Source organism: Arachis ipaensis, chromosome B05 (genome assembly GCF_000816755.2).
Source record: "Arachis ipaensis cultivar K30076 chromosome B05, Araip1.1, whole genome shotgun sequence".
Taxonomy (NCBI): Eukaryota; Viridiplantae; Streptophyta; class Magnoliopsida; order Fabales; family Fabaceae; genus Arachis; species Arachis ipaensis.
In genome coordinates, this window is record NC_029789.2 from 142,081,358 (window position 1) to 142,092,420 (window position 11,063).

The window sequence follows — 11,063 nt, forward strand, 5'->3', positions numbered from 1 at the left end:
CTTTTGGTAGCTGAACATAGCTTCCATTACTTCCTGGATAATGACCGAAGAAGAAGAAAGAATGAGAGAGAAAAGAGAATCTGAAGAAAAGCAATTCAAAGTGGTTTAAACAAATTAATTGAAAATAACTTGCTTTTACTTCCCTTAGTGTGGCGTGTAGCAATGATGCCTTCAATCAAATCAATGTCAAATTCTCTCTCATGTTTCCAATGCTAGCAATTAAGTTTTGAAATCCATCCCTAATAAAGAAATGGAATCTGTTGAAAGCATGGAGCCAACTTGCTTTCCTTTTAACTTGGTTTCGGACTAAGCTTGGAAACATTCATCAAAAATAATATTGGGCTTGGTAGCATCTAAATTTAATCTGGCCCAATTGGTAACATTTGCTTTCCTGATAAATTTTTGGATCATGCATAAAACACATAGGAAAGCTTTTTCAATTTGATTAAGTTGGCCCAAGTAACGTAAAAAACAATTCAGCCATATTCAACATATATTATCAAAACCAAAGGTTGAATGTGATTGGGCTTGCACCAGGATTATTTTTCAGCCCATGTAAACCCTGCACAGCAAAATTAATTTAATTAACATATATAGATTAGATTAATAATTTTGCTGTTAATAATATTTGATCATCATCAATTTAATTTAGAGTTTTCCAAACTCATCAATTATATATATATAGCATAAAGGGTAATATGTGACATATCAATAGCACTCTATCCATAGTTATATGCATGAGATGTTAAATTTTACTTGGATAGTGTCCACATTAAGTAAGGTAACCAAAGAAAATTAGCAAAAAACAGTCATAATTTGTCTTATTTAGTATTTATTAATTGTTGCGATAATTAATTAATGCTAAATAAAACAAATTCTTACTATTTTTTTTGTCTACCTAGCATTGCCCCCGTAAGTAAAATAGTAACGAGTGCTAAGAGTAATATATACCATGTAATTTGATGTAGGAAGGGTTTAAAATGATGTTAACGCCATTCAACTTTTCCATCAATTTTTCATGTAGCTTAAAAGCAATAAATACTTGAGACTTACCTTTATTTTCTTATTAAAGGTCGCTAGCTAGATGTTAATAAATAGTATCAAAATGTACACGAATTATTGTAACACTTCCTTGTAGGGTACACAGTACCTAAATAACTAAATTCAACTTTTAACTTAGGGCAGTCCCACCCTACAATAAATAAGCCAAATAAGTTCCATAATGGAGTTTTAACTTGACGTGAAAGTTACAAAGATAATTAATTATATCGATAAGAAACAAAAAATATTCATAAAAAATTATTAAAATTTATTATTTTTAATTTTATTTAATATACACTATAATAAATAAATATTAAATAAAATATATTTAAACGGTTCAAATTAATTATTTTTTGTTTCTTTAGTATTATTGTAAAATAGGTTAAATAATATATATTTATATAAATATAAAGTAATTAATTTGATATTTTTTTTTTGTGTATTTAACATTTTTGTAATTTTAAAGCACACGTTAGATTAAGGGATAAGTACGATTTTGGTCCTTGACGTTAGGGGTCAGAATCGAAATCGTCCCTCTTGTATATTTGGATTTAATCTCATCCTTAAAGTCATATTTAAAATTAAAATCGTCCTTTACAGTGTAAATTTTTTCTAAATGACCATAGTACCCTTCTATCCTTGAAGTGTTACGCGCGAAACACTTCACCCCTTCATATGCTTCCAAACCCTCAACGTAAACAACAAAACCCATCAGAATATTTCACTTCACCAATGTAGTTGCACTGTGCCCTAAGTAAGAATATGAAAGGAGAGACGGTGTTCTTGGACTGAAGATCGAAGGCGAGTCTGGTTCACTGGAAGGCAGGGTCGTGCATAGGCATTCAGGTATGTTTCACTGTTTACTGAGATTAGGGATAAACATCACAGTGCGATTTATTTTTTAATTTTTCTTCTTTTTCTGTGATATGGCACTGTAGGTTGTTGTAGAGGACAATGGTGTACTTTAAACTGAAAGTCTACCATGGGGGGTTTTTTATCTATCGGAATGGGTCGTTAGAGTATGTGGGGGGAGAAACAACAGTGATAGAAGAGATTGATGGTGATCGGTGGTCCGTATTTGAAGCCTATGCAGAGTTAAGGCAGTTTGGTTATGTGCAGGAGAACATCCCTTCGTTGTGGTTCAAGGATCCTACACACGAAGACTTGGAGAAACATTTGAAGTTGTTTAAAACTGATGCAGATTCCATTGCTATGTGCAAAATAGCTGAGTTAAGAGATTATGTTGACTTGTATGTAGTGCACAAGGTTGAGGAGGAAGACGTGTTTCCTGCGTCTGGCTACATTGATGTTGGGGGGGATCATAGGATGGATGATGAGGGACAACAGATGGTTTTGTATGGAGGAGAACATCCTGATTCAAAACATGCTGAAGCAGCTGCTGATATCTCTGGGGCAGAGAATAATGAGGGTGGTGATGATGTTAATCTAGAAGCTGATATGGGTAACTATAATGATAGTGACAGCGTTGATTCAGAGTATAAACCATCTGAGGAAGAGGAGGAGACTGAAGATGATTCAAACTTTACGAACAGTGAAGATGAGCTTGATCCTGATGTTAGTAGATTTCAAGATGTTAATGTGGCGAATAAAAAAGGTAGGGCAGGAAAAATGAAGGGTGTCGCAACTGATAACTTTGGAGACGAGGATGTAGCAAGGAGTGATGAATTAGAGAATGACCATGAGGTTGGAGGTGATGTCTCAGATTCAGAGAACCAGGGGCAGAGTTATCCAGTTCACAAGCCTCAAAAAGACATGAGCCAATACAAGTAGGAAGTGTGCACATTGTATGCATCCAGAGAAGAGTTCAAGGACACTGTGACTGCATATGCCGTGCAGTCAGCTAGGGCGATCACATTTAGGAAATGTGATCTGCAGAGGGTTAGGGCAGTTTGTACTGGCGAGTGTCCGTTTTGGGTATATGCAGCGAAAATGAAAGAAGAGGATACTTGGCATCTTCGCAGCATGAATCTGAGTCACACTTGTACACAGGCACACAGGGTGGGGATTATGCACTCGAGATGGCTTGGCAAGGCATTCAAGAAGAAGGTCAGTTCAAATCCGAAGGTGAAGATTAGGGAGTTAGTGTCAAAGGCTCAAAAGAAGTGGAACTTGACTGTCACCAAGTCAATGGCAACGAGGACCAAGCAGATTGCCCTGGATGAAATCCAGGGAACCTTCCGAGAGTAGTATAAGAGGATATATGACTATGCACATGAGGTGATGCGGGCAAATCCAGGGTCATCCGTTCGCATACAGGTGCAGAGGTTCCCTGAACAAGTTAATGCAGCAGAATCCTTATCCATGAGCAGCCACTGTATCTTTCAGAGAATCTATATATGCTTGAAAGCATGCAAGCAGAGCTTCAGCCATTGTAGGAGCTTCATTGGTTTGGACGGCTGTTTTCTGAAGACACCCCAGGGGGGACACTTGCTCACTGCCATTGGTTGGGATCCAAACGACCAGATGCTACCCCTTGCATATGCGGTTGTAGAGGCCGAGACGAAGGACTCATGGAGTTGGTTCCTACATCATCTGGCATCTGACATTGGTATTGAGAAAATGGGAAAAACTACTTTCATGTCTGACCAACAGAAAGTAAGAAACTATTACCACATTGACTTATGTTCATTGAAGTTCTGTATCACTGCATGTAAATATTTTACTAATTATATCATCCTCCATTTTCTGCTTGCAGGGTTTGTTGCCAGCATACGATGAAGTTATACCAGGTGTGGAGAATCGATTCTGTGTGAGGCACCTGTACAGCAATTTCAGAAAACGGTTCCCAGGGTTACAATTGAAGCAACTAATGTGGAGGTGTGGTAAGGCAACTCACTGGAGGGACTGGGAGAGGAACATGGCTGAACTGAAAGCTGTTAATCAGGAAGCATATAGGTACCTAAATGCTATCCCTCCTAAGTATTGGTCTAGATCTAGGTTTACCTATAATTCTAAAGTAGATACACTGGTAAACAATATGTCTGAAAGCTTTAATGCTGCCATAGTTGATGCTAGAGAGAAACCTATACTTACAATGTTAGAGGATATCAGGGTTAAACTAATGACTAGGTGGGCAGAGAATAGGGATCTGGCTCAGAAATATGCAGGGACAATCTTACCTAGGATTAGAATCAAGTTGGAGAGGAGGTCTAGATCTGCCGGAGAATGGCGGCCATATTGGTCTGCAGCTCAGAAATATGAGGTTGTGAGTGGGTTAGATAAGTTTACTGTTGACTTAGGATCCTTTGAGTGCTCATGTAGAAGGTGGCAGTTGAGTAGTATACCATGTGTCCATGCGATTAGCTGCATCAAGTTCAAGGGATTTGGCTTGGAACCTTATGTGGCCGATTGCTACAAGATAGAAACATACCTGAAGTGCTATGAAGCAGTTATTCACCCATTGAATGGACCTGATCTATGGGAGATAACCCCACATCCTGATGTGATGCCTCCCCCATACAGAAGGCCTAGTCACAGGCCAGTCAAGAAAAGGAAACAATCTGCTGGAGATGAAGAACAGAGCAGCCGCACTCATCTGTCCAGGAGGGGGGGAGAAACAAAGGTGCTCCATATGTGGTGTTGTTGGACATAATAAGAGCAGATGCCCTAAACCTATTGAGAATGAGGTATATTGATTAATGTTTTACACTACTTGTCTCAGATTTTTCATTAAGCCTTATGTTCATCTATATTAACTGCATCTGTTTCATAGGCCCAAAATTCCAAGGATGTAAGCAAAGGCAAGCAATCCAGGGGCAGCAACAAGTCAAACCCTCTTGCTGCTAAGGGAGGAAAGAAAACTGCATCTACACAGCCCACTCCTAAGCTCACTGTCAAGAGAAAAGTTACCTCAGCAACACAGCCACTAACTTCAGCCCAGTCCAACACTGTAGCACAGCTAAAGAGGCCTAGAGGCAGGCCCAAGGGGACCACCAAGCCCACATCTTCAGCCCAACATGATCCACCACCCAAGACAACTGCAATCCCAAAAACCTCAGCACCTTCTGCATCCTCATCACAGCCAACCACCACAACTCTTCCAGCATCTCAGCCATCCATTGCCACAGCTTCAAGCCAACCCACTGGGCACTTCTCTGTCAGCCTTACTGGAGGACCTCATGTTTCTCCCAGGAAATTGAAGTTAATGGCAAAGTTGCCTCCAAGAAAATGGGGATTGCTTTAGGAAAATGACAACACTTAGCATCAATATGTCATAGTTATATAGCATGGATGTTGGTTTATTTTGTTTTAAGTTTGTGTTAAGCTTCTGGTTAAATAGTGTGAACTTGTTGCTTACTTTTTGTTGCTTATGTTTTTCTTGTTAAGTTTCTGCTCAAACTCTTGTACTGAATTATTGGCTTCTTCCCAGCCAATCCTTTTGATGGTTACTTTATTTTGAGTTAAGCTTCTTTTAAGATGCTGCTAATGTCAAACACTATGCTTATGCTTATCATGTATTCAGACATTTACCGAACTCATGACACTGTTATGTTATTGATCAGTAATTGAACTCATGTTTGTGCCAAGAAAAGGCCTCAATCTCATTTCATTATCCAACCATGCTTACAAAACATTCATATATACATCTTGAAATAGACTCAACATAACACAATCAGGAACCACCCTAATAGATAAACCCTACCCCAATTCACCAACAATAACAACACCAGAAGTGTACACATGTTTCATACCAGGTTCAATGGAATTACACACTGTTGCGTTGCTTTAGACCAACTCTGCAACAACAAACAAAGAAACCCCACCCACCCAAAAAACCCTAACACTGCAACGACCTTCACCTTCCACTCTGCCGCTTTGGTTCTTGATTTCATCATCGAAAGCTTCTTCCTTATTCTAGCAACTTCTGACTGTTCCACCTCTGTCTCCGGATCTGCCCAACGGAAGAAATTGCAGCCTTCTTGCACCTGCACATACCCACCAACATCATCCACCATTCCATCACCCAGCAGACCCAATTCAGAGGAAAAGTAACAAAACAAACCTCGAAGTAGACACAACCCCAAAATCTGCGACCTGGGTTCTCCTTGGTCCCTGAGATTCGCAACACTGGCTTCTCACCATGGGAACAAAGTAACGGCCTACCATGAGACGAAGCTCTGCTATGAGACGAGGTTGAGCTTTGTGCAGCCATGGCGTTCTCCCTCTGGCAGCTCCTCCACGGTGATCTCTGCTCTGCAACAGTGGCTTCCACGATGCTTTACCCTTTCTTCCTTTCAATTCAATGTATACTTATTAAGGTTTTCCATTCATTTTAATTTTCTATGCATATATATATATATTTATAATTGTTTTCGGTGGTAATAACTGCCTCATAACGACGCAAGGGCATTTTCGTCTGAAAATGTTATAAAGGACGATTTTAATTTTAAATATGACTTTAAGGATGAGATTAAATCCAAATATACAAGATGGACGATTTCGATTCTGACCCCTAACGTCAGGGACCAAAATCGTACTTATCCCTTAGATTAAATATATTGAAAAAGCTTCCACATATTCCTCCATATGATGTGTGGCTTGGCAAAACTCGTTATTGTTGGATTTGTTTTATTGTAAAATAAATCTAAATCGTTAATTGTACTATACTGGCCCTATGAATTAAAAGCGATGTTTACTAGACAATTCATCTTGTCCACAAATGATGTTTTAAGTAATAACAAGTGAGACATATGATAAATAGTTAAATAGTATATGTACTTAATCTTGTTCCTTCGGTTAATTATTATATTATGTGATTAATTCAATTTTATTTTATTTTATTAAGGAACGGTTAGGAGTTCAATTTTTGTTTATTTGTGGAAGTGAAGTACATCTTATGATTAAGTGTTTCTCTTATCTCTTTAAAAATAACTTTTGTAACGAAAAAAATTAATCGATTTTATTAAATTAATGATCGATAGATACCTTGGTAGTGAGGCCTGTGATTAGAAAAAGGAGAAAGAAAAGTCATTCGGAACACTCAAAGAGGCCAGCATTTAATACAGACCTAAATTGTTGGTTATCTTCAATTAAATCACTTGGATCACTACGTTACTCTATAATTAGAGTGGCAATTTGAAATTTTAATAATGTATACAATAAATTTTAAATTTGGCTCAATATTAAAAAAAAATATAAACAATTATTTAAAAAAAATTAGTCATTCCAATCCTAATTTATCAAAAGAATTTACCTAAATACTATTTTCTCTTTTCCTTGAATCGTCTGATATCCCATATTTATCTATCATTCCATCTCTCTGGTGTTAATTAGAAGCTCTTTTACCGGCTATCAAACAACTATTCACGTAATTGTTAAAATAATCATCTAATTATCTAGTTAAATGACTATCCAGTATTTGTTAATTGTATATAGTTAAACTGAATCAAACAAAATAACCATCCAATTAAGAATTAAAATAACCATCTATATACTTATTGAATTGAAAATCCAACATCTAAATTCGTCTTTCAATGTATATACCTTGAAGACGTAAGGGAGCGAAATCCAAGAAAATCAAGTTGGCCGAAAATCTCCGCAACACCATGAAACAAAGCATTCGCCTTCTTGATATCTTTAATCAGATACACTACATCCACCATAGGCAACCCACCGAACTCCAAATCACCGTACACGTGGCACCATCCCCACTCCCTGTATGTCGCGGATGAAGAGGTTGAGACGGTGAAACCTGACGGCTGGGGGAAGGGACTGCACGACCGGAGCGTTGGCGGACTGTGCGAATCACTCTTTGTGCGCGATGGTGCTGCTCGGACGTTTGCGGTGTGCAGAGAGGCATCGGTCGGTGCTATGGGTGGCGGCGACTAAAGTTGCTGGTGGCGCGACACCGGCGAGAAGAAAAGAGACTAGGCGAAAAGCACGTACTTAAAGAAGTCCCATCATATGCGGAGAGAGAAGTTATGCGGTATACGTAATTGTTTTCATTACAAATCCTTATTTTTTTTTAATTTAAAATTAGAAATTATTAAAAAATAATTAACTTAATTATTATTTGATCTTAATTTTTTTTTACTTTTATTATACACATTATACCATAAATTCATTGTCTCTTTATATTTTTTTTAGTATATTATACTACTATATTATCTAGCAATGTGAATTATCTAAGTGTTCATATTAGATATAGAGATCACAAACTGGTGAGTTAAAGAAATTGAAAATCCTAATTTTGGTGAAAAAAAGAATTAGATTGGGGAATAATCTGTAAGACATTTCAACACTTAAAAGAGTAATATTTTTTAGGTATTATTTTAAACCAAAATTTACCTGTCGAGCTCCTTCTCCATTTCATTAAGTATTTACTGTCCTTATAATATGCTCTTTAATGTCATAATTTGACAATTTCGTAACTTGATAATATAACTGTTGTATTGTACGTGTCGTTAGTATAATGTCAGATTCTCATTTATTAATACATATATAACATTGTTTGTCCAGAAGACTAAATAATTTGGATTTCTTGTAAAGTGGTAATTCATATTATCCTCAGGACCCATGTTTATCATTGGTCAATTGTTATATTTAAATAGTATAGTAAGATCTCAAAGAAGATACATAGAAATAAATTTACATAATTTGTTCTTACTTGGAGAAGAGCTATACTACGTAATAGGCATGTATTGTAATAAGATGGTTGGTGGGAGAGAAGGACGGATGCATGCATGAAATTATTGATTTAATTTGTTTCTAAAATTTTAATTTTTATTGTGTCGGTTTATTATAAAATCTTGTGGAGCTTAGAGGAACCGCGACATGTTGCGAATTCAATTTATTGTTGGTGTAATAACCATGTGCCTGTTTTGATGATCAAACAGCGAATGAATATAATGAGACTTAGTTAAGTGGGGTGTGTAGGGATAAGGGGGTTACTGAGTTATTGTTGGTTTTTGCAGTTCACTGTACTTTTCACTCATTAGTGTACTTGGTTCTTAACTTTTTCCATTCTAAACATTTGTTGAGATGTCATATATATATATATATACCATGAATTCACTCTTCACTCTTTCATCGTCACCTGAATTTCGATTCTTGATAAATTAAAAAAAAATAGTATAAGACAAATAAAAAAAAAAGTATGCGCATAAAAAAATAAGCAAACTCTAAAATAGAAATTCTTGCTTGAGAAGATGTATTTAGAATATGATGAAAATTAAGGTGCAATTAACTTCATGTGATGTTGATAGATGAGAGTCGTTAGATGATAATATAGTCAAACCTATTAAATTATTTAACGACTCTTAACTATCAACTTCACATGAAGTCAACTGCACCTGAGTTTATATTATCCCTTTCTATTCATTTAAATTTTGAAGAGAAGTGGTATAATGAGAAATACAAAATATTTGAATATTTATTATAGAATATTATGTTTTTTTATTTTTCGATTTTCTTAGAATTTATAAATATCTTTTTATATTATATCATTCTACACAATTCAAATATACCCATTTTTTTCTGATGTTCTCTCTCTCTTACTTTTCTAACATGATATCAGAGTCATGGTATCCTCCTTGAGAATGATTGATTATTTTTCTTTTACTAAAATCACCGTATTTTTCATACATTTCTTTCGTGTCATTTTTTTCCTTCACTTTTGTCCATGTTTTGATGCTTTCTCGTAGAGAAATCATATGTTTTTCATCACCTTTCGATAGTTTACCATCTTTTCACACTTTGTCATTTTCAACAATTTTCTGACAGTTCGTTATCTTTTCAGCAATTTTTCGATAGTTGGCCACTCTTGTGGCAGTTCTGTCTACGTTCCTTTTCGGCAGTTTCGTCTGCGTTTTTTTTCCGACAATTCCGTTTGCGTTCTTTTTTGGCTGTTCCGTCTGTGTTTCTTTTCGATAGTTCCATCTGCGTTTCTTTCCGGTATTCCATCTGCGTTTCTTTTTGGCAGTTTTATCTGCGTTCCCTTCCAACAGTTCCATCTGCATTTTCTTGTGGCAGTTCCGTCTGCGCTTCCTTCCGGCAGTTCTGTCTGCGCTTTCTTCATGTAGTTCCGTCTGCACCTTTTCTATCAGTTTATGCATTTTTTTTATTTCGTTGTTTTAAATAAGTTTCAAACTTAAGTTGTCACTTGAGTTTGAGGGGATGTTAGAGTATAATTATGATCAATTAGCATTATTTAGCATATTTGAATATTTATTATAGAATATTACATCTTTATTATTTCGATTCACTTAACACCTATAAATACCCTTTTATATTATATCATTCTACACAGTTCGAATACACACAAATATTTTCTCTACTGCTCTCTCTATTACCTTTCTGACACAAACTATTGATACATGAAGTGTTTATGTTGTCTCAATTGAACTTAGAGGTGGCAATGGGTAGAGTAGGTAGGGTTTAAATTTAATCCTAACTTTACTCGCGGGTTGAAATTTTTATATAAACTCAACTCTACTCTACTTGTGAGTTGAGAATATTTCAACTCTAACCTTACCCATTTTTAACCCGTTGGCTACCAAAAAAATGCAATATTATTATATAACTTGATGATAATTTAAAATAAAATTGACTTTTATGTAAAAAAAAAATCGTATTAAATTATCAATAAATGATCTTTTCTTAGTGGTTAAAAACTTTTTATATTTAACGAGAGCTTTTTAGTTCAACATCCACTTAAAACATATTTTTATATAAGTATATATACATATATAGGGTGTGAATTGATAGGATAGAATTGAAGCCCAACTCATATTCTACCTAACCGCACGAAAATTCTACCCACTACGAATCAGATTGACAATTCTATCCAACCTAATTTAATCAGATTGAATACCGCGAATAAGATACATGTTGCCCCTTCTAATTGAACTGCTCATTTCAAATTGGTAAAACATACACTGTTCCATTTGGGAGAATGGAGTGTTGCACGCCTTCTCTCGTGCTTGCTGCTGCTGGAACAGAGGCACAAGATATTTTTCTACAACCCCATCAGGCCCATTTCTGCATACTCAGTCCTGATTTTT

General features: G+C 36.0%; 1 protein-coding gene across 1 annotated transcript; it reads right to left on the bottom strand.

Annotated features, from left to right (window-relative positions):
- Positions 5,748 to 6,214, bottom strand: LOC107641370. The gene is made up of 2 exons (XM_016344865.1): positions 6,065 to 6,214; positions 5,748 to 5,987 (listed from the first exon to the last, which is right to left on the bottom strand). The coding sequence occupies exons 1-2, from the start codon at positions 6,212 to 6,214 to the stop codon at positions 5,748 to 5,750; spliced, it is 390 nt and encodes a 129-aa protein (XP_016200351.1).

Coding starts and splice junctions, on each gene's coding strand:
- LOC107641370 (XM_016344865.1), bottom strand. CDS start 6,214: ATGGCTGCACAAAGCTCAACCTCGTCTCATAGCAGAGCTTCGTCTCAT. Junction 5,988..6,064: donor GGGGTTGTGTCTACTTCGAG/GTTTGTTTTGTT, acceptor GGGTATGTGCAG/GTGCAAGAAGGCTGCAATTT.